The sequence below is a fragment of the Neoarius graeffei genome, chromosome 13, assembly GCF_027579695.1.
Source record: "Neoarius graeffei isolate fNeoGra1 chromosome 13, fNeoGra1.pri, whole genome shotgun sequence".
NCBI lineage: Eukaryota > Metazoa > Chordata > Actinopteri > Siluriformes > Ariidae > Neoarius > Neoarius graeffei.
The window spans coordinates 29,161,043-29,182,495 of record NC_083581.1 but is presented as its reverse complement, the minus strand read 5'-3'; the positions used below and the strand labels follow the sequence as shown (position 1 = coordinate 29,182,495).

The 21,453-nt window shown below is 42.9% G+C and overlaps 1 protein-coding gene across 1 annotated transcript in view; it reads left to right on the top strand.

The window, feature by feature from the left end:
- LOC132896553 (lysine-specific demethylase 9) overlaps positions 1-21,453 on the top strand; it is a 139,448-nt gene that overhangs the window by 62,552 nt on the left and 55,443 nt on the right. Inside the window, exon 2 of the mRNA XM_060937470.1 lies at positions 18,585-19,186. Within this exon, the coding sequence (XP_060793453.1) occupies positions 18,585-19,186 (602 nt within the window). The remainder of the gene's footprint in view (positions 1-18,584; positions 19,187-21,453) is intronic.

The following is a 21,453-nucleotide window of genomic DNA, read 5'->3' as shown; positions in this document are numbered from 1 at the left end:
CTGCACCTGATTTGTATAAATGTACAGGTGTTCCTAATAAAGTAGTCAGTGAGCGCGTGCGTTTTGTGCTATGGGGATCATTCTGAAGATTAACAGATGGCAGAATGCAGCTTTTCATCCTTGTGAAGACCATGCAAGTCCCAAAATATCAGAAGACCTAGCAGCTTTCCTAAAAAGTGCAGAACTGATGAGTTGCACCTCACCAAGAGGCTTGAACAAAATTGCCATTTGATTTGTTAGTTGAAAAGAATGTAGTCGGAAGTATAAAGTGCTTAAAGTGTACGTAATGCCTAATTGTAATGCTTTAAAATGAATATCATGAGTAACGACCACAATGAATTAATAAAGCGGGGGGGAAATATTAATTATTTGTTATTTTATCATCAAGCACAAAACTATCGATAAATCGCAGCTTCTGGATCCCGGAAAAAGCAGCCTTGCATCAGGGCTAATCCCACACGGCGTCACGCGTGGAACCCCGGTTATCTGAGTCATTTCCGTTCACCTGACTCTGTGCTTGTTTACTTGCTGAAATTGGATATTGTTGTTGGAATCTTACAAAAATAACGACGTGAAAGTGCTGCATTGTGTTTGGATGTTCAAATCCTTATACAACAGGACATTCAGTTCACGAATTTCCGAGAAATCTAAAGCGACAGTGGGTGAAGTTTGTGCAAACAAAGTGGGCAGATTTCGTGTCGCCGACTAATAATAAATCTGATTCATCAAGTGTTCATCACCAGAATGACCACATGGGAATTACTGGCACAAAAAAGAGATTCATTTATTTAATAAATGACATTTGAGCTGACATTTGGACAGTTCGTCGAATTCCCCCATTATCTCCCACTTCGTATTTTCTTTGAATAGTTACACTGAATAAGTGTACGTTATAAAGATTATTATATTTCTGCCCTTTTTGAGGTACATGTCAATATTTTCCAGATATTTTATAGGGAACGCTTAGAATAAAAACCCGTAAACCAATCTGTGTTTCTAGTTCTCTCTGGCTGGTGGTGCGCTATCGGCGGTGAGCGGGACTGTCGTGAACTAGCAGTTTCTCATCTTGGGGCTCAAAAAGATAACCTTTTATTCCGGGTTATCCTTGGTAATCATCTGCCCCGTCATCCGAAGTATAAGAATCCCAATCACTATCAGAATTCTCTACAAAATGTGATTCCATATCGAGACTGCTGCGCACAGGAACGAACTTGATACCTGGATTGTTACATCTGTTGCCTTGGTCACAACCGGCCGTACGTGCTCCTACGGCCTGTCTACGTGCAAGAAACGCATGGAGGGCGCACGTGTGACGTGCTGATTTTCGAGCCGCAGACCGGCCGCAGAGGTTCTTTGTCATGTCAAACAAACTCTACGGGCGCTTACGTTTTTTTCAGGTTGCAAGACAAACTTACAGCCAACATGCGTCTTTCTCCACGAACAAAAAAACCGCAGTGATTTGGGAAATGCCAAAAATCGCATGGCCAAAAAAATCGTACGTCCGGTTGTGACCTAGGCTTATGATGTCACGCAACCCTTCGGGATTTTCTGAATGAGTCTCGTAGTCCGGGAGCCAAAGGCCCAAATTTGGCTGAACCTGGCTTCGTCGGTTAAAGTTTTTTTTTTTTTTTTTTTTTTGCGGTTTGTTGTTGTCCAAGGTCTACTCATTAAGATAAGAGAGGGTGCCCGGTGATATCCCTTGGGCAATTCCGGATATTGGCCCTTTATTGTTGGATGTGCTGCAGTCATAGCCTAAATTCTGACATTTTGACATTCTTCACTTTATGTTCACCAAAGTCTATATATCATACTTATTTTTGTGTTTGTTAACATAATGGGATGAGTTTAAGGCCTGGGGGTGGGGTTCCAGCCATGGTTGGGGGTGTGGCCATGCAATTGGGGGCGGGGCTTATACCAAAAAGCCCTTTATTACTCTATTACTTTGGTTGTTAATGCGAGCCTTAAATTATTAGGCATACACTCCATTGTCATCCTTGTGTTTACTTCTGCAGGGGCATACGAGGGACACAATTAGCTAATTCAAGCCAACTTGTGTAGCTATCTTGCTAACTCTGTCAATCACACTGCCCCCAAAAGATCACAGCACGCATAAGCTAAGCAGAGAAACTATTTGACTGTAATCATGAAAGAGCAGTGACATGTACTCACTGCTCACCAGTGAACTAGACCCATAGTTTCACAACACTGGCTAGCACACCCAACTCTCACCTAGTAAATGCTAGTCACTGATTTTTTTAAGCTAATACATTAAGCTAATAGATTGCTTATTTTAACGATATTGACTGTTGAAATAGTAATGTCCCTGGTTCCCTAGTAAAATTCAGGGCATTGTCCCCGATTATCATCTCAAAAGTCTGTTAACCTTACCCTCACCCCCACTCCAAACCACACTGCTTGTGGACTGAGAGTCATGTGCACTAGCCAGTCCACTGACTAGCACGACTTTTAAAACGTTGGGCAGTAAGATTTCCTTAAGCTAATACATTAAGCTAATAGATTGCTTATTTTTACGATATTGACTGTTGAAATAGTAATGTTCCTGGTTCCCTAGTAAAATTCAGGGCATTGTCCCCGATTCACCCCCACTCCAAACCACACTGCTCTTCCACTGACTAGCACGACTTTTAAAACGTTGGGGAGTAAGGTTTACTTAACATTCTCCTCTGTACTAGCTGGCATCCAGTACATAAGCATATTTTTACAGACACTAAGCAATGGCAAAGGGTTTAGAGGGGGTTTTTTTTCATCTGAACTCTTAGTTCTTTCCTTAAATAGTTTTTGTGTTTTGTGTGTGTGTTTGCATACTGTATGTAATTATTTTACATAATTATTGCTCATTAGTGTGTGTGCATGTGTTTGTGTGTGTGTGCGCATGCATGCATGCACGTACATGCTTTATGTACTGTAGTTCTTGTATCAAAATTGTTAATTTTGCAAATTTATGAAAGGGTCAATTACACATTTGACTAATTTGAATGACAGTAAAGCGTGAATACTGTACAGCCAATTTGGTTAATTGAAAATCAGTATCTTTTGCTATTCTTGTGTGTGTGCGCGCGCATGCTGTATATGCCATTTTGCATGCTTGATATATTGCATACTGTAGTTTTACATAGTAGATCACTGGTGTGAGTGTATATGCATGCTGTATATAGTTATATTGCATGCTGTATATAGTTCGTTTACATAGTGGATCACTGGTGTGAGTGTATACATGCTGTATATAGTTCGTTTACATAGTGGATCACTGGTGTGAGTGTATACATGCTGTATATAGTTCGTTTACATAGTGGATCACTGGTGTGAGTGTATACATGCTGTATATAGTTCGTTTACATAGTGGATCACTGGTGTGAGTGTATACATGCTGTATATAGTTCGTTTACATAGTGGATCATTGGTGTGAGTGTATGCATGCTGTATATAGTTCTTTTACATAGTGGATCATTGGTGTGAGTGTATGCATGCTGTATATAGTTCTTTTACATAGTGGATCATTGGTGTGAGTGTATGCATGCTGTATATAGTTCTTTTACATAGTGGATCATTGGTGTGAGTGTATACATGCTGTATATAGTTCATTTACATAGTGGATCATTGGTGTGAGTGTATACATGCTGTATATAGTTCGTTTACATAGTGGATCATTGGTGTGAGTGTATGCATGCTGTATATAGTTCTTTTACATAGTTATTGGTCATAAGTGTGTGTGTGTATGCTGTATATAGTTCTTTTGCATGCTGTATAGTTCTTACATAGATATTGATCATTATTTTGTATTAACTGTAGAGTTTATGTAATACTTGTATAAAAATCGCTAATTTGGAAAAGTTATGAAAGGGTTAATTAATCCACATTTGATGTATTTGAATGACAAATATAGAGAAAAATGTGAATACCTATCAGATACAGCCAACTTGGTGCATTTAATATCAGTATTTACACTGAGATTTTTTTTTTGTATTTTCTTCCATTATTTGGGCATATAGGGCATTAAAGGGTTAATATATTAAATTGCCCAAGGGATATCACCGGGCACCCTCTTAAATCTTGAAGAGCTACCTCAAATCTATAAGATAAAGCAAAAAAAAAAAACTTTAACCAAAAATTCCGGGTCCGACCCCATGGCTCCCGGACTATCGGCAGATTCCGTGAAAATCGGCTGATCTTGTTGATTTTCCATTCATTTATGGCCTTTTGGATCAGCTATGGTTCGAAAACACATGGTCACTCAACATAATGATTGTTACTTTTGTACAAGGAAAAAAGTGGGGTTTAGGGACATTGAGTTCACTTTAAAGGACTAATGTGGCAAATCTCACCAAACTGCCCAGAAAAACACGTGCCTTGGGTTGGGATGCCTTGATGACACTCGGACCATTATTAAAAAATGTTCTGTTTGGTTCCGGTTGGTGTAAGATGTGGTAGGACGTGCGTGTCGAGTGCTCCCACCACACGGTGCTTATTTGGCCGTCTACTCGCAGTTTTTTTTTTTCCTGTGTTTGATGACTTTGGTGATTTGAACGTGGTCTTCCTATATCGCTGACCAGAATGGCTTCAAAATCGGAGAAGAAAGCCGCAAAATCGGACAAGAAAGGGGATTCTGCTTCTGTCCCCGACAACGCCATGCTTGCTAGCATGATAGCACAAATGAGAACTGACATGCTAGAGTTACTGACAGGGCCGGATTCACTGACGGCAAAGATAGACGCCATAGCTGCAAGGCTCGACAGGAAAATAACTGCCGTAGAGGAAAGGGCGGATGCGATTCAGGCTACAGTTAACAGTCACGAACAGCGACTCTCTGATGTGGAAGCTGGGTTGACTAGCCTGCAAGTTTTGGAGGCGCAGGTCGATTCCTGGACCCGAGAGAATGCTGCGCTGAAAGCCAAAGTTGCCGACTTAGAAGGCAGAAGCAGAAGGAACAACATTCGTGTCGTGGGGATTCCCGAGTCCATTGAAAGTACGAGACCAACTGCATTCTTTTCCAATCTGTTGTTTGAGGTGCTCGGGGAAGACGTACTGCCTACCCCCCCCCCCCCCCCCCCCCCCCCCCCCCCCCCCGAGTTGGAAAGAGCCCATCGTACGCTCCGTCAAAAACCAGCTAAGAAAGATCCACCTAGAGCTGTCGTCATGTGTTTCAGTAGGTTTCAAGTTAAGGAAGCAGTAATCCGCGCTGCCAGAGAGAGGCGAGGCAAGTTGACATACGATGGCAAGCCGATACATATCTATGAAGATTTTCCCCCCGCCGTTCTCGCACAACGAGCGAAATACAAGGATGTGATGCAGCGACTCTACAACCTTCAGTTAAAACCCACACTACGGTACCCAGCGCGGTTGTTCATCAAGGTGGGGGATGGAGAGAGACAGCATTTAGAGTCGGTGGCAGTAGCGGAGGGCTTCCTGGCAACCTACGAGGAGCCCAGGTCCGATGCGGGGGTCTGATTCAAGTCACGACCCAGCGGAGTTGATGATTTGCTGCTGCGTCTTTTCTCTGTGAAATGGACAAAGCCGGGTGACACTCATTTAACTTATTTCCACTATGCCTATGTTCTGTGAAATGGATGGTCCCTGGTGACGCTCATTTCACTCACTTCCACTGTATTCTACTGAGTGGCACAGCGACAACCTGAACTGACTGTTGACCCATGGTTGGGTCATTTTGTTGGCTGAGTTTAATTGTGTATTGAAGCCATGTAATGTAGGCTAAACTAGATAGTAGTTTAGCCTAATCTGTTCTGTGTTTCTTTGGAGTTAGGCTACTGTTGTTGCCTAGTCTATTTTATCATCTTAGTGTTATGCGGTGTAGAATGGTCTAAACCCTTTTTTTTTTTTTAATTACCTTTTAATTGCTGTGTGGTGGGGCAGAGGAGAGTGGAATAGTGCCCCGGAATAATTTTTCTAAGCGAAACTGCACAGATGTGTGTTGGGTGTTAAGGGACAACGGGGATGGGTTAGGACTGGGGGTAGGGTCAGGGTTTTTTTTTTGTTTTTGGTTTTTTTTTTTTCCCTCGGATACTGTGCCTCCTCCTGTGCTTACTCCTCATACTCATTAATGCCATGGTATATAATGCATACTTCATGCTGAGTTCTCAACCTGCATGGATAATAGGAAGTCAGTGAATAATATTAGATTCATATCATGGAACGTCAAAGGGGCAAACCATGCAATAAAAATAAATAAGATTATGACTCATGTTCAGGGGCTGGGAGGGGAGGTGGTCTTCCTACAGGAAACACACCTGCACATTGGGGAAACTCTGCGCATTAAAAGGGGCAAATTCAACCATCTATTTCACTCTAAGTTTAGTGATCGGTCTAGAGGGGCTGCAATTTTGATTCAAAACCACATTCCCTTTCAGCTAGAAAAATTGGTCGCTGATTCATTTGGTAGGTTCGTTATAGTGTCAGGGCAGCTGTGCAACACCCCAGTCATTTTGGCTAGCGTCTACGCACCAAATTGGGATGATGCTCAATTCATATCTAGGTTTTTCACCTCAATGCCCAATATTGAAAATTATCACATAATCATAGGAGGAGATTTCAATTTTGTTCAGCATCCTACTTTAGACAGATCATCAACCAGACCATACTCCCTTACAAAGTCTGCCAAACAACTTTCATCCACAGCATCACAGCTGGGTTTTTCAGATCCATGGCGGTTCAAATTTCCAGACAAAAAATCCTTCTCCTTTTTCTCACCTGTCCATCATTCCTATTCTAGGATAGACTTCTTTCTCCTAGATAACAGATTACTCTCTAATATACGCACATGTGACTACCATAGTATTATAATTTCAGACCATGCTCCCATTTCTCTAGACATACATTTTCCCCACTTACAGACGCCCACTAAACTCATGGAGATTTAGCTCAAGTCTACTAGCTAACGACTTCTTTGTTGAGTCTATAAAGACCAACTCTCAATTGTTTTTCACAATTAATGATACTCCAGAGATGTCAAGGGGCACCCTATGGGAGACCTATAAGGCTTACATGAGGGGCCTTGTAATTTCTTACTCATCTTATTATAAAAAAGTGGATGCGAGGAGACAGTCAGAGCTAGAACGAATGATCCAGGAAGTTGATGATAATTACTGTACAAACCCAGATCCTGCACTCTACAAAAAACGGCTACAACTTAATTCTGAGCTAGCCCTTTTAACCACCAATGAAGCGGAACGGCAGTTGCTCAAGTCTCAGCAAAAATTCTTTGAATCAGGGGACAAGGCAGGCAAACTCCTTGCCCAGCAATCTAGAGCTGCTGCTGCCTCTAGGCTAATTCCTAGCATAAAATCACCAACTGGTGCTACCCTTACTGACCCAAAAAGTATAAACGAGACATTTACAAAATTTTATACTGACCTCTATACATCTGACCACCATCAAACTGCCACACACGACTTACTCAACAACATTGTATTTCCCACAATAGACAAGGAGTGGGTACAACATTTAGCTAATCCAACATCTCCAACTGAGGTTGCCAGTGCTATCAGAGCCTTGCAAAGTGGTAAATCACCGGGTCCAGACGGATTCACAGTAGAATTCTACAAGGAGTTTTCCCCACTTCTCTCTAAAATTTTAAGTGATGTATATAATGAAGCACTGTCTGCTGGCTGTCTACCACCAACTTTGAACAATGCCACCATTTCTCTTTTGTGAAAGAAGGATAAGGACCCGTTACTTTGTAGTAGTTTCAGACCAATATCACTATTAAATGTTGATTACAAAATACTAGCTAAACTTCTATCCCTTCGTCTCCAGCAGATTTTACCAAATATTATTTCACCAGATCAAACAGGTTTTATGCTAGGCAGACACTCATTTCACAATACTAGAAGGCTTTTCAACATACTTAACACCCCCAACCCCGACGTCCCAGAGGTGGTGGTGTCGCTAGACGCGGAAAAGGCTTTTGACAGGGTAGAATGGGACTTCCTGTTTGAGGTAATGGATAGATTTGGGTTGGGCTCTGGCTTCATTTCATGGGTGAAACTGCTATATTCGTCCCCAGTTGCATCTGTACAAACAAACAATATACTTTCACCTCCTTTTCATCTCCACCGTGGCACAAGACAGGGTTGTCCACTATCCCCCTTATTGTTTGCCATAGCTATTGAACCATTGGCAATCTGGTTGAGATCTGAACCAGGATTCCAGGGCATCCTTCGTCACAACACTGAACATAAACTATCCCTGTATGCCGATGATTTGCTTCTTTATGTCTCCAACCCATCCACATCACTCCCAGTCGCCTTAGACATTTTAAAACAGTTTGGCCAACTTTCTGGCTATAAACTCAATTTTGGGAAAAGTGAATTATTTGCTTTAAACAAGCTGGTTGGGGTTCTTCCTGACACCATAGCTCCCTTTAGAAGGGTAGGCAATAGCTTTAAATATTTAGGCATAACCATAGCCACGACCCTGACAGACACTTTCAAGGACTTCGCCAGGTGGTCCACTTTACCCTTGTCACTGGCTGGCAGGGTGAACCTTATTAAGATGACCGTATTGCCTAAGTTTCTCTACCTTTTTCAACACATTCCTGTACTAATTTCCAAAAGGTTTTTTGATAAACTAGACAAGTCAGTGTCTAAGTTTCTTTGGGCCAGCAAACCTGTACGAATACGGAAAAAAATATTGCAACTTCCTAAAAGAATGGGGGGTCTTGCTCTCCCCAATTTTCTACACTATTACTGGGCAGCCAATATTCATAAACTGTTATACTGGACTGATACATCCATGACCAACCAGCCTGCATGGGTGAGAATGGAACTGTCTTCGTCTCAGTCCTCCCTGAGGGCATGGCTGTGCTCTCCTCTTACCATGTCAACAACTGAGGCAAGCTCAAATCCAGTAGTCAAACAGTCGCTCAAAATCTGGTCACAATTTAGGAGACACTTTGGCTTGAAAGATTGCTCAATCCATGCACCAATACTAAGTAACCATAACTTTAAACCGTCTATTATGGACTCTGCCTTTAAGTTGTGGTTTGAGAGGGGCATAGTTTCAATTAATGATCTTTATGATGGTGGCATTTTCATGTCCTTCACTAGCTTGTCAACCAAGTTTAAGCTTTCCCCCTCACACCTTTTTCGTTTTTTTCAAATCAGGGACTTTGTTCAGAAAAATTACCCTGACTTCCCAAATCTTCCTACACAAACCTTATTGGATGAACTCTTCTTGATAGACCCCAATCAGCGAGCAACTATTTCACATTTTTAGGGCATTGGACTCCATTACCTCTGTTTTCCCCCAACAAACGAAAAATCTATGGGAACAAGATCTAGGCCTAACCTTTGAGGAGGACCAGTGGGCTAATATACTAAGACTGGTACATGACTCATCTATCTGTGCACGACATGGGTTAATCCAATGCAAATTAATACATAGGACCTACTATACGAATCACAGATTGTCAAAATTCTACCCCAATGTTGCAGACTCCTGCAATAGATGCAACCAGTCTCCAGCTGATCTCATGCATATGTTTTGGTCATGCCCTAAATTGAGAACTTTTTGGTCTGAGATATTTGCGACCCTCCACAGTGCCTATGACACTGGGAGTGAACCTCATCCCCTTCCAGCTCTTTTTGGAATCCTTCAATCCAAACCTTTCTCCAGTGAGGCCCAGCACTGTATGGCCTTCTGCTCCCTGCTGGCAAGGCGTCTGATCTTACTTAAATGGAAATGTACTGAACCCCCTACTTTCAGTAGATGGATCAGGGAGGTTTTGTTTGCTTTGAAGCTGGAAAAGATCAGGTTCTCTGCCAAGGGTTCACTAAGCCGTTTTGGCAGGACTTGGGGACCCCCTTCTATCGATTATAGATACCACGGAGGTTGAGCCGGAGGGGGCACAGGCCTGAGGCTTTTTTTTTTTTTTTTTTAAATCATTGTTGTTGTTTTTTTGGATTGTAAGTTTCTTTTCTTCTTTGTTTTTTATTTCCCTTTTTCTTTTTTTTTTCCCCCCTTTTCTTTTGTGTGTGTGGGAGGGGTGGGTGTGTGTGGGGGGGGTTCTTCATTGTTGGGAAAAAAAAAAGTGGGCTATATGCATGTGTTCTTCTGTTGTGTCTTTGCCGTTGCCCAATAAACAAATTTAAAAAAAAAAAAAAATGTTCTGTTTCCGGTCCACCGGCCGGGTGAGTGCCGTTTGTGCGGGTGAAATTTTTTTTTTTTTTTAACGCCAGTTTTTCGACATTTTTTTCGGGTTCGTAAATCTAAAATCAAACTTGACATTTCCGCATTCCCAGAGCTTTCCACTAAGGCTCATACTAGCCAGCCATGACAAATCAGTAGCCAGCCGGGGGGAGTAAACACAAAATAAACTCCTGTACACGCAGTTCCCAGGATTAAATGTATTTTCCACAGACCATTTATTTATTCACTTTACTCAAATACAAAGTAAAATGGCAGTAAATCTTCTTTCTTTTCTTGCGTATTGCATCATGAGGCGTTCCTGGCTTGTAAATCTCTTATTTTCGGTGCATGACACATTCACGCAGCTGAGCATGCTATGAATTAACAACGACAACGGTCTGCAGTGGGGCTACACAATTACACACTCAGCCAACATTTCTCCATTTGTGTATGAAAATACACTCCAACCACTCAGTTTGGGTTCATTTACAACCAGCGGTGTCTTTTGATGCCAGCACGTAATTGAACGAGAGAAGTCTGGTTTACCGGAGACAAAATAAGCGTCATCTCTGCTTCTGTTCCCTCCGACGGCCCCGACACACTACTGCCTCCGCCGAGTGCGCGCGTACACACACACACACACCGCATGTCGGGGCCGTGGATGAGTTACTCTCCCTTGATCAACGAAGTCGGCGGGGAATTTGTGGTTATTATCGGTACAAACAGCGCGATTCACAACTTAAATGAGTGCGGTTCAGTTTGACATTATTGTCAGTCCATTAGATAAACATTTAATTTTATTAAAATCAAAAATTAATATTTAGAGCCTGTGGGCTACAAAAATAGTCATTAAAGTAGCCGGCTGGACTTAATTGTGTGGCCGCAGCCGGCGCTTGTGGAAAGCCCTGCATTCCGTGCAGAATATAGACTCGAATCAGCTCTGCGCATGCGCCGTGCGGCATAAAAAAATGGCAGCCACCATGAAGGACGGAGAGCCGGAGTTTTCAAACATTTGCTTAAGTGTGAAATCGCAAAATGGTATTCTAGCGAACAACAAAATAGTAAAGATTCAGAAAAACAAATCATTCAGTGATCATTTTAATAGTGCAACTTCATCCGAACTAGGCCTAACGCTCGATTTAGAACTACAGAAAGTCCGTGTGTCGGACATTTTAAGTACCTTTGTAAAAGTTTTGCAAATGTTGCAGTCAGCATTTAAAATGCTAACTTAGTTTTTGTACAAGTTTCAGTTGATTAAACTGTCATATTTTATTAAATGTGTCTGCTTTTGTAATAAAAAAGTACTGAAAGAAAAAGCAAACACAGCATTGCGATTTCTTATCCATCCATTAAAAAAAAAAAAAATAAATCCCTCCCTCCCGACTGAAAATTTTTGCTCACCCGGTGGACAGGAAACGGATTTTTTTTTTTAAGGATGGCCTCATGATACGATACCAATATCTGTGCACTTCCAGAAATGCTCGATTACTGATATTGACTTATGAGAAACATCTCTATGGAGCTTTTGTGCTGCATGTTCACAAACTCTAACACGTTCACAACGAAATGCAGCGGTTCGGATCGGAAAACACGTCACCCGAGCCGAAGATTTGGTGAATTGTTAGTGCTGTACCAATACTCTGTCTGTTTGAGACTGTTTATTATGCTCCTAGTTCCAACAAGAACAGAGATGATTGCAACTAAACATGATGGTAATAGGAGAGCTGATGCAGTACTTATAACTGCTACAAATCTACTGTAGACTTGTGCAAGATCTCCGTCAGACTATAGGGGTGTTCACACGGCACATATTTGCATCGATGCTGCACCGATGTATTTTGTTGCAATATATCTTAGACCGGTGTACATTTTGTGGAGCGTTCACACATCACAACCCTGCTTACTAGAGAGAAGCGTGTTAGCACCGGTGCAGCCCCACTCGCGTTCACACGGCAGTTTTTGCGACCGTGCTATACGATAGTAATAATGCGGAAATGAAATATGCACATACGTGAAAATGTACTTCCTTTTCCCGGTTGTCATGGCATCACCAAGCGCCGGGAAAACAACGTGGATGAAGGCACCAGTGTTGCCAGATACTGCTGACGTTTTCCAGCCCAAAATATGTTCAAATCCGCCAAAGTGCACTTAAAACCGCCCAATCTGGCAACACTGGAAGACACGCAGTTCTGTTGTTGTTGATATTCGCCATTTTGGAAGCGCAAAATACCAGGATGCAAATTATGCAATGCCCGTATGTAATCAACTCTCCTCGCGCGTAGCGAGTCTACCCCTGTAGCGTTCAGACGTCCCATTTTATATTGGTGCTGCCCCGCAAACTAGCGTTTACTCCGGAGTAAATTTCTTAAACCACCTCCCGAGCAGGGTTAGATTTGCACCGGTTTAAGCAGCTTTCAGGGGCTACACCGGTATAACTTTGTACCGTGTGAACGCTCTACCGGGGCAGCCCCGGTGCTACACCGGAGTAAAAGTTACCATGTGAACACCCCTTCTGATGTTCAAACTGAACATCCTTTGTGCAATATATATATATATATATATTTATTTATTTATTTATTTTTTTTACCTTGCACAATACCAGAAATATTCAGTTGAAATCAAGCCATTTGAGGCGAATTGGTCCGCCTCTGAAAAAACTTGGCATTTGGATTTCCCGGCAAACACTGAGTTTTGTGACGTCGCGTGCAGGACGCCTCCTTCTGAATCCTACGTCAGCGCTGGTTTGTTTATGAGAATACAACTGTATTATTTACGTCCCCGGTGTCGTCTCCGTCGTCTTCACTACTTGAATCATCATCAAATCCAAACAGATGAAGCCCCAATTCTGACATCTCATTCTATTCCTCATCCAAAGGTGAAGTAACATTGCGCTCAGGTGACAATTCCATATTTCAATGCAAAATCGCTAGCTGCTAAACTTGGTCTACACAGGCTGTGCACTGAAACCGTGCAAGCTCGCCGCAGCCTGCTGGCGCTTCCTCAGGTGACGTCACGAATCTGGCTCCAGACTCCCTTGGGATTTTTCCAGACGCGTTTTTGTTATTTTATTTTTTTCTGCTGTAGACAGATGGCTTTGTGCAAAATTACCCTCCTGGATGAGTGTGTAAAGGGACATACTTTCATATAAAAAAAAAAACCCGAAATTGGTCCAGGATATGCACTTTAAGCTATGGTCACACTACAGCTCGTGATGCTTTGCGACGGCTTATTGATGAAAACGAGGCGTTTTGGTGACGATACAGGCGAGCTAAAAGTTGTGGTCATACAGCAGGCGAACATTTGACCGTCACGCCTTTACTCGCTCACAGGACCCAGTCATTACAGAAAACACCCGATGCTGATTTGAACACAATTAGCATGCGCATATAAGGACACCGAGGCTTTGCAAAGTATTATTATTTATCACTGTCATGTTTGTTTCTAGCCATGTTAAAGACTCTGCTTTTGGTTTCATTTGTGTTTTGTTACTCTGACCTTGCCTCATTTTGTTTTTGGAAACATCACGCCTGCTAACAAACACTCCTTCCTGCACTTAGATTCATCTCCCGCTGCGTACCTGACTCAATATTTGCAAAGCCTCTGTGAAAGCAGCGTCCTTGTATGCACGTGCTGATTGCACTCAAATCAGCGTCGGGTGTTTCCCATAACGGCTGGGTCCCCAGCGTGCGCACGATGTGCTCCAAAGGATCCCTGAACGTAAATGCACTTTTAAAGTCTCGGCGAAGGTTAGACGATGTCGAGCCGCTGTGTTGACGAGGCTTCTGCGAGCATCAGGGACATGGATTCGAGACAAATGCATCTCAATACTTGAAGGTTCCTTGAGCTTTGAGAAACCCATTTGCGAGTATTTGCTGCTCAGTTTGCAGACGAAAACATCGCTACCAATTTTCGATGCATGCATTGAAATTTTTTGCGATGTTTTTGGCCACTCACGAGGCGGGGACGCACCAAAAACAACTCGCGAAGTTCGGAGAACATTTGTCGTGTATTGCATAATTGGTGGCGATGCTATCAGTTTTTCATCGCCAAGTATTCGCAAACCCATCATGAGCTGTAGCATGACCAGGGCCTTACCAATAAAAAAAAAAGCTAACTAGAGAGAGAGCTGCGGTCTCAAAAGTAGCCGGTCACCGGCGGGAAATCGCCGTCTGTGGCTTGTTATGCCGCCGGCTATTGTCAGTCGAGTCACAAAATTTAATATTAAATATTTCTGACGGCAAAAAAAGTTGTGAACGTAAATTACATCCACTATGTCATGTATGTCCGTTGCCGCGTCAACTTTGTTTACATCCTCGACACAAGCGCAGCCATTACTGCCCCTTGTGCCATATGTAAGCCGTACTCTGATTGGCTAAGAGCAGGGGTTCCCAAAGTGTGGTGCGTGCACCCCCGGGGGTGCACGAGCTGCCACTAGGGGGTGTGCAAGATAAAAAATCTAATGGCGATTTTTAACTCTTCTACGCCGTAACGGTTCTGCAGTAGTTTGTGGCTTCATTCATTCATTCATTCGCGATGCTCAACTGGTTGAAATCTGCAAAACTAATGGCCCTTTTCCACTACCCTTTTTCAGCTCGCTTCAGCTCACTTCAGCCCGACACGGCTCGCGTTTCGACTACCAAAAACCAGCACGACTCGGCTCGCTTCAGCCCTGCTTAGCCCCTAAAACTCGCACCGTTTTGGAGTGGGGCTGAAGCGAGCCAAACCATGCTGAGTGGGGCTGGGGGCGTGAGCAGACACTCCCCTGTGCACTGATTGGTGAGGAGGAGTGTCCTCACATGCCCACACACGCCCCGCGAGCACGCTGGGATCTGTAAACACCGCAAACCCGGAAGGAGAATAATTACGAATTACGAGAATTTCTGGAGCCTTATGCGCCTCGCCTCATCTATACACTCTTGCCAGTATCTGTTGGCGTTGTCGGTGACAACAAGCCACAGCACCAAGACCAGCAACACTAACGACTCCATGTCCTCTATGTTTATTGTTTACTATTCGGGTCGTGAGACTACCGCTTAAAAGCTCACTGATGTCACTGTTTGCGCTGCTTAACGACATCACGTGACGTCCACCCACTTTCGCTAACTCCACCCAATGTGTCCACCCACTTCCAGCCAGCACGGTTCAGCGCGGTTGTAGTCGAAATGCAACTCCAACAGCCCCGCTCAGCTCGACTCGGCACGGCACGGCTCAGCCCGACTCAGCCGCGTTTGTAGTGGAAAAGCGGCATAAATGCGCCACCACAAATCAGGGATGAAGGAGAAACCCCAATAGATAGGGAGGAATCGGGGGCAATTGGTGAGGAGGAGAGAAGAGAGGGAGACGGGATTGCAGCGGATATGCTCCTTAATTGTTGTATCTCTTTAAAATGCATATGTTTATAATTATCATTGCTATTTTTACTGTTATTATATGTTAACTTTTTTGCCAATTAAATTCATTCTCAATTCATTTTCATAACCTTGTAATGACAGGGTTGTGTTGCTAGTGTTTTAAACACCGGATGAAAATCATATATTTTCCCCATATCTGGCTGGTAGACTACCGGTACATGCCTCGATGTGATCTCCCTTTGCAATGAATTTGCGCATTTACTGTGTTGCAACGTTTTAAAACTGTTACATTTCAATCAAATTCTATCTAATTCAAATACGAGAGCGCATAATATGTTAATGCGATTCGATGTTCTCATTCGAGCACGACGTGCTGCCTTTGTAAGAAAGCTTTGGTTTTTTTTTTTTTTGGTTTTTTTTTCACTTTTGTGGTTTCCTGCAGGTGTGGCAAACGATGTTTATCATTTTAGCACGATTAAAGATGCTGCCTTTATAAGAAAGCGTGTGTTTTTTGAAACTGGGGAACTGCGGGTGCGTCAACCTGGTTGGAGTATAGAAGGGGGTGCGCAGCCAAAAAAGTTTGGGAACCGCTGGCTTAGGTGGGGTTTACATTAGACCGTATCAGCGGATCATCAGATTAACGTTTTTAAAAACGATTAGCGTGCACACAGCAACAGCAATACACGATTCGCGTGCACACAGCAACGCCAATACACGGATACGCTAATCACATGACTAATTCGGCACGCAAGTTGAAATGTGTCAGTGCGTCTCATCGCTTCCTCCTCAGCGGCTGCGCTCCAAATCACTCCGCCCTGAACAGCGAGTGCTCTCTGGAGGGTGCGCACTCCGGCCCTGCGCAGCTCACAGAGCACGCGAGTGAAGCGCACGAGCAGTGATTCGGGACTGAGCCGCTGTGCGCAAGTCACTCACCACTTGCAAGTGGAAGGATGGCAAGCCTAAAGACCATCATAACTACACAATGGGCAGTATTTGCATCAGTATTTGCAGTATTTTCATACTTTTATACTCTTTAATGAAAGGTGATACAAGGCGGAAATCGGCGCCGTTTTTCAGCAGTCGCGTCACATGACCAACGCCAGCGAATCAGGAAGGTGGATGTCATAGTGACGTTGTCCAATGACGACGCCAGCTAGAGCTCAGCACAGCGTATCCGCGTATTCTCAATGTTTACACAGCACCGGACCAGACACGATCTGGATTGAATACGTGGACGCTGGCGGATTCCCGTTTCCCGGCGTTTCCAGGCGGTTTAATGTAAACGGACAGTGCATCCGCGAAGAAAACGAGACAGATACGGTCTAATGTAAACTTGGCCTTAGTGTGTTCCATGGACTGTGAATGGTTCATACCATCATGTGACTCACAAATGGCAGCGAAGAGAGTTGTGAGCGGTTCCATGCTGGCTGCGTGGCTAAAAAGGTCTAGAGGGAAAGGTAAGTACGTTTTGAATGCAAATTTATTGTCATTGTGTTGATATAGAAAAATAAATACGTCTTGGTCCACCGTTTCTCAGCCTTGCTTAAGACATTATAATCGCAGATCGTAAAGTTGACTCTGCGTTTGACAGCTGCTCGAAAAAACAAACTGCGTGCGTAACAACGCTAATCAAGCTTAAGCTAGACGACCCGCCTCAAATACCCGTCCCGGGTAAATGTTATCCCAGTTTTAGATGGCCTGTTCCAAACCATCCCACCCCATGAAAAACTCGTACTTGCATCTCTCTCTCTCTCTCTCTCTCTCTCTCTCTCTGTATGTATGTACGTACGTACACACACATGATTAGGTTGATGAGATTTGGATAAAAGTTATTTTCAATAGAAATGCTGAGACTGTCGATGAGTGCTGCTAGCTGCTGTTTTTTACTAACGATGAAGTCAGCTGATGAAGTACATGTAGCTGCATTTTATGTAACAGTTTATTGACTGCCAAAAAATAAACATTTTGATTATAATTGAAGTTGTTTTGTTCATCTGTATTCAAGATTTCACCATATTCTTCAATAGTATTAGAGAATCTGGAGAAACTGGTCACCTTAAGGCCTCTGCATGCTCTTGCGACAAGGCTTTCGCAGATAGCTTTTCGCAGACAGTTGTAATTTATCGTTGAGCGGGGAGTGTAGGCGTGCGCGATGTTATTCACCGCCACAACGCAAGGGGGCGCGAAGTTGCTAAGAGTTGTTGGTGGGTGTGGTTAGTGGAGTGTTTATCCTCCGGATACTTATAATGACTAGAACTTTTTTTTTTAATAATGACTAGAACTGGAGTCGTATAGATGTACGTACTTCCTCAATCAACCGCTCTTCATGCTGCTCCATCTTCGCTCGTGTTTTTAAAAATGGCGGTCGTGAAAACAAACCAAACCGGGAAAGTAGGGAAGCGGAAGTGCGTGTACAGCGGATGTAGAGTGGACCAATCAGAGCCCTCTTGTCTGCGAGGCTTCTGCGGTGGTCACAATTTTTGGGAGGTGCGTGCAGAGCGTCTGCGAAGGTGGGGGGGCTACGCAGACGTTATCTGCGATGCCATCTGCGAGGACTGGGTTGTCAGCATAAATTGGCCTTTAGCTTAGTCAAAGTGCACATCAGACTTAAAATTATTATATCATCCATATGTGGATTTCAATCGGACTACTTTTTATGTGTTTGTTTGCAAATATTTCTGAAATTTGATAAAATGACTGAGGTATGGTTTCATATTTCAGGTTTCCAAATAGTATTGATTACCCTTTATTTTCACTGTTAAAAGTTACCAGAGGTCACCATTTCTCAGTGCATTTCATAAAATTTTCCGTGCCCAAAGGGGGGCACACCCCCCTTTGAACCCCCCCCTGCACACTTTGCGTGCATTATGTCTGCCACTGGCAGACATTTTACTATTTTGCACCCTGCTGTAAATTATTTGTACCCTGCTATTCTCCCAAGCTTTGAAGCCCCTGAGAGAGAGTAAAGTACGTGTCGGAGGTCATTACTTACCATGTAACTGGTGGAATGCACCAAGATATCGTATGTTGATTACTTAAACGTTATTCCAATAACATGTGATCTCTTCCCAGAGCCCAATAATGAGAATGGAAAGCCTCAGACCTTGGAGTACCTGCTGAAAAAGAAGAAAAAAAAGAAGAGGCACCGGGAAGACGAGCAATGCAGCAAGCGATTACGGACATCTGACAAGGAGATCCAGACCGAGGACTCCTCTTCGTTCACCGATGACAAGACTGTCCTCGCCAACATCAAAGAAGAAGAAGAACTCCGTCACCTTGGCTCGAACAAGGGTTCAGGCTCTCCTTTCCTCTCGCACCAGGACCACTCCATTCGCAGCTCATGCCTGAAGACAAGCTCGTGTTTTCGCAGGCTCCTCCACGAGGAGGTGCAGCCCAACGGTGGGGCGTCCATCCTGCATGCGTATGCTGATGAAATCTCGCTCTTGCAACCGGGGGAGAAGGAGAGGTTTGCTCGCGAGTTCCTCGAGCTGGCTTTTAGTGAAATTTCCAAAGGAGCAGCACGATATGCACTTTCTGTGGTGCATGGCGCTGCTGCCTACCTCCCTGACTTCCTGGACTACTTTGCGTTCAACTTCCCCAACACACCGGTCAAGATGGAGATCCTTGGAAAGAAGGACATCGAGACCACCACTATCTCAAAGTTTCACTCCCAGGTAAAGAGATTGTGTGGTTATTCGACTTTTTATCCTTATCCTGTTTAAAGGAGAACTGAATGCAAATGTTTTATCATTATCAAAATTCTATTCCTCATTTTATTAAATATCGGAATGCATTTTTGATCGCTATTTTGTCACTGCTATAGCAAGTTTTTTTTTTTTTTTTTTTAAGATTTTTTTTGGGCTTTTTTCACCTTTATTGGATAGGACAGTGTAGAGACAGGACAGGAAATGAGTGGGAGAGAGAGACAGGGAGAGATCGGGAAATGACCTCGGGTCGGAATCGAACCCAGGTCCCCGGATTTATGGTATGGCGCCTTAGCCACCTGAGCCACGACGCCCCCGCTATAGCAAGTTATGAGTGTTTGAAATATGCGATGTAACGCATCAGTCCATAATGTCAAAGCGATGGCTGTAAACGAGATTCATTGAGACCTGTGCGAGACATCGTAGGACAGAAGTAAAACGTACAGTGGAAATCAAAGCGGCCAATGTTGTCAAAAGACGCGCGCACCCTCTTTCGAATGCTGATGTAATTAAGCCGGAAGTTTTGCTTGTTTTGATAGCAATCAGGAAAGTTGGAAAAAATAGGTGTCATTTTAAACTTGTTTTTGTGCAATACTTCGTTTGAAAAACAGTTTTCAAAATGGCAGCACTGACACCTGGCTGACACTTGACGTTTCGAAGTCTCGCACAAGTCCGGAAGTTTTGTTTGTTTGGATAGCAGTCAGGAAAGTTGGAAAAAAGTAGGCAGTAATCGCCATTTAAACTTGTTTTTGTGCAATACTTCGTTTGGAAAACAGTTTTCAAAATGGCAACACTGACACCTGACGTTTCGAAGTCTCGTGAAGATCGCGCGGATGAGCGACGCCTGCCGTGGACCAAACGAACTAAATTCAACATGGCTAGAAACCGAAAAGGTCGATCAGTATAATATTTAATTGCAATTAGTTTCCAATACGAGTCACGATATAAGGTTACTAAATCCGAAAACGTAATTGAACACCACGTTAATTCAGAAATAAAGCAAGTTTAAAAATGACGTCGGTTCTCCATTAAAGGCACCACATAGAATCATTCGACATGTAATCAGGTCTTCGAGTGGAACAGGAATGATATGGGAAAGGCTTTCCAGGAGGAGAGATGCAGAGCTCCTTGGACTCAGATTGCTGTCCAGAAAAATCTTGCTTATTCAGACCAGCTGCCAAAACAATGGCAGATAAAAACAGCTGTGAAATGGCACTACTAATGGAGTATCATAGACTTTTTTTTTTTTAAAGAAAATAACATAACGGTATGGCAGTTAGAAAATTGACCAGTGTAGTCAGTAATGTATAGTAACACAACTGGAGAGTAACTTGCCAGTTGGGCTACTAGCTCTGTCTGTCTGTTTTTTGGCAGCTGGTAACTAATAGTCCAGCTGTTAAGCAAAAAAAAAACATGGAATTGTTTGTTTTGTGATAGAAGCATGAAATTTGTCACACTAGCTCAAGTTGATCTATAAAATAATTCTAGAGATGGGGCATTTCAAATTCGGCTTACCTGGAATACGCACATGTGAAAATGAGGCTAAACAAATTTTCTTTATGCGTCCGTGGCGGCGATTGTAACCAGTAATGACGAGAGGTATTTTTTTCAATATTTTGATATCACATGATGAAATTTTGATATCACATGATTTTATTTTGATATCACGATTTTTTTATATATATATATATATATATATATATATATATATATATATATATATATATAATATGTGTGTGTGTGTTATTTACCAGCTTAAGGTCGGTCCGTATGGTGAAATACCGTGACCTCGGCCCAGAGGGCCTCGCTCAGTACTTTCAAGACCTCGGTCACGGTATTTCACCATACGGACCTCCCAGCTGGTAAATAACGTGTGTATATATACACACACGTGTGTGTATTTATATATAATATATAAAAATACACACGTATCTGTGTGTGTATGTGTATATTGTGTGTGTATAATATAATTGTGTGTGTGTGTGTATATATATATATATATATATATATATATATATATATATATATATAAAAAACACACACATATACATACACACACTATATATATATATATATATATACCCACACAATTTTTATATATATATATATATATATATATATATATACACGCACGCACGCGCGCACACACGTGTGTGTGTGTGTGTGTTATTTACCAGCTGGGAGGTCCGTATGGTGAAATACCGTGACCGAGGTCTTGAAAGTACTGAGCAAGGCCC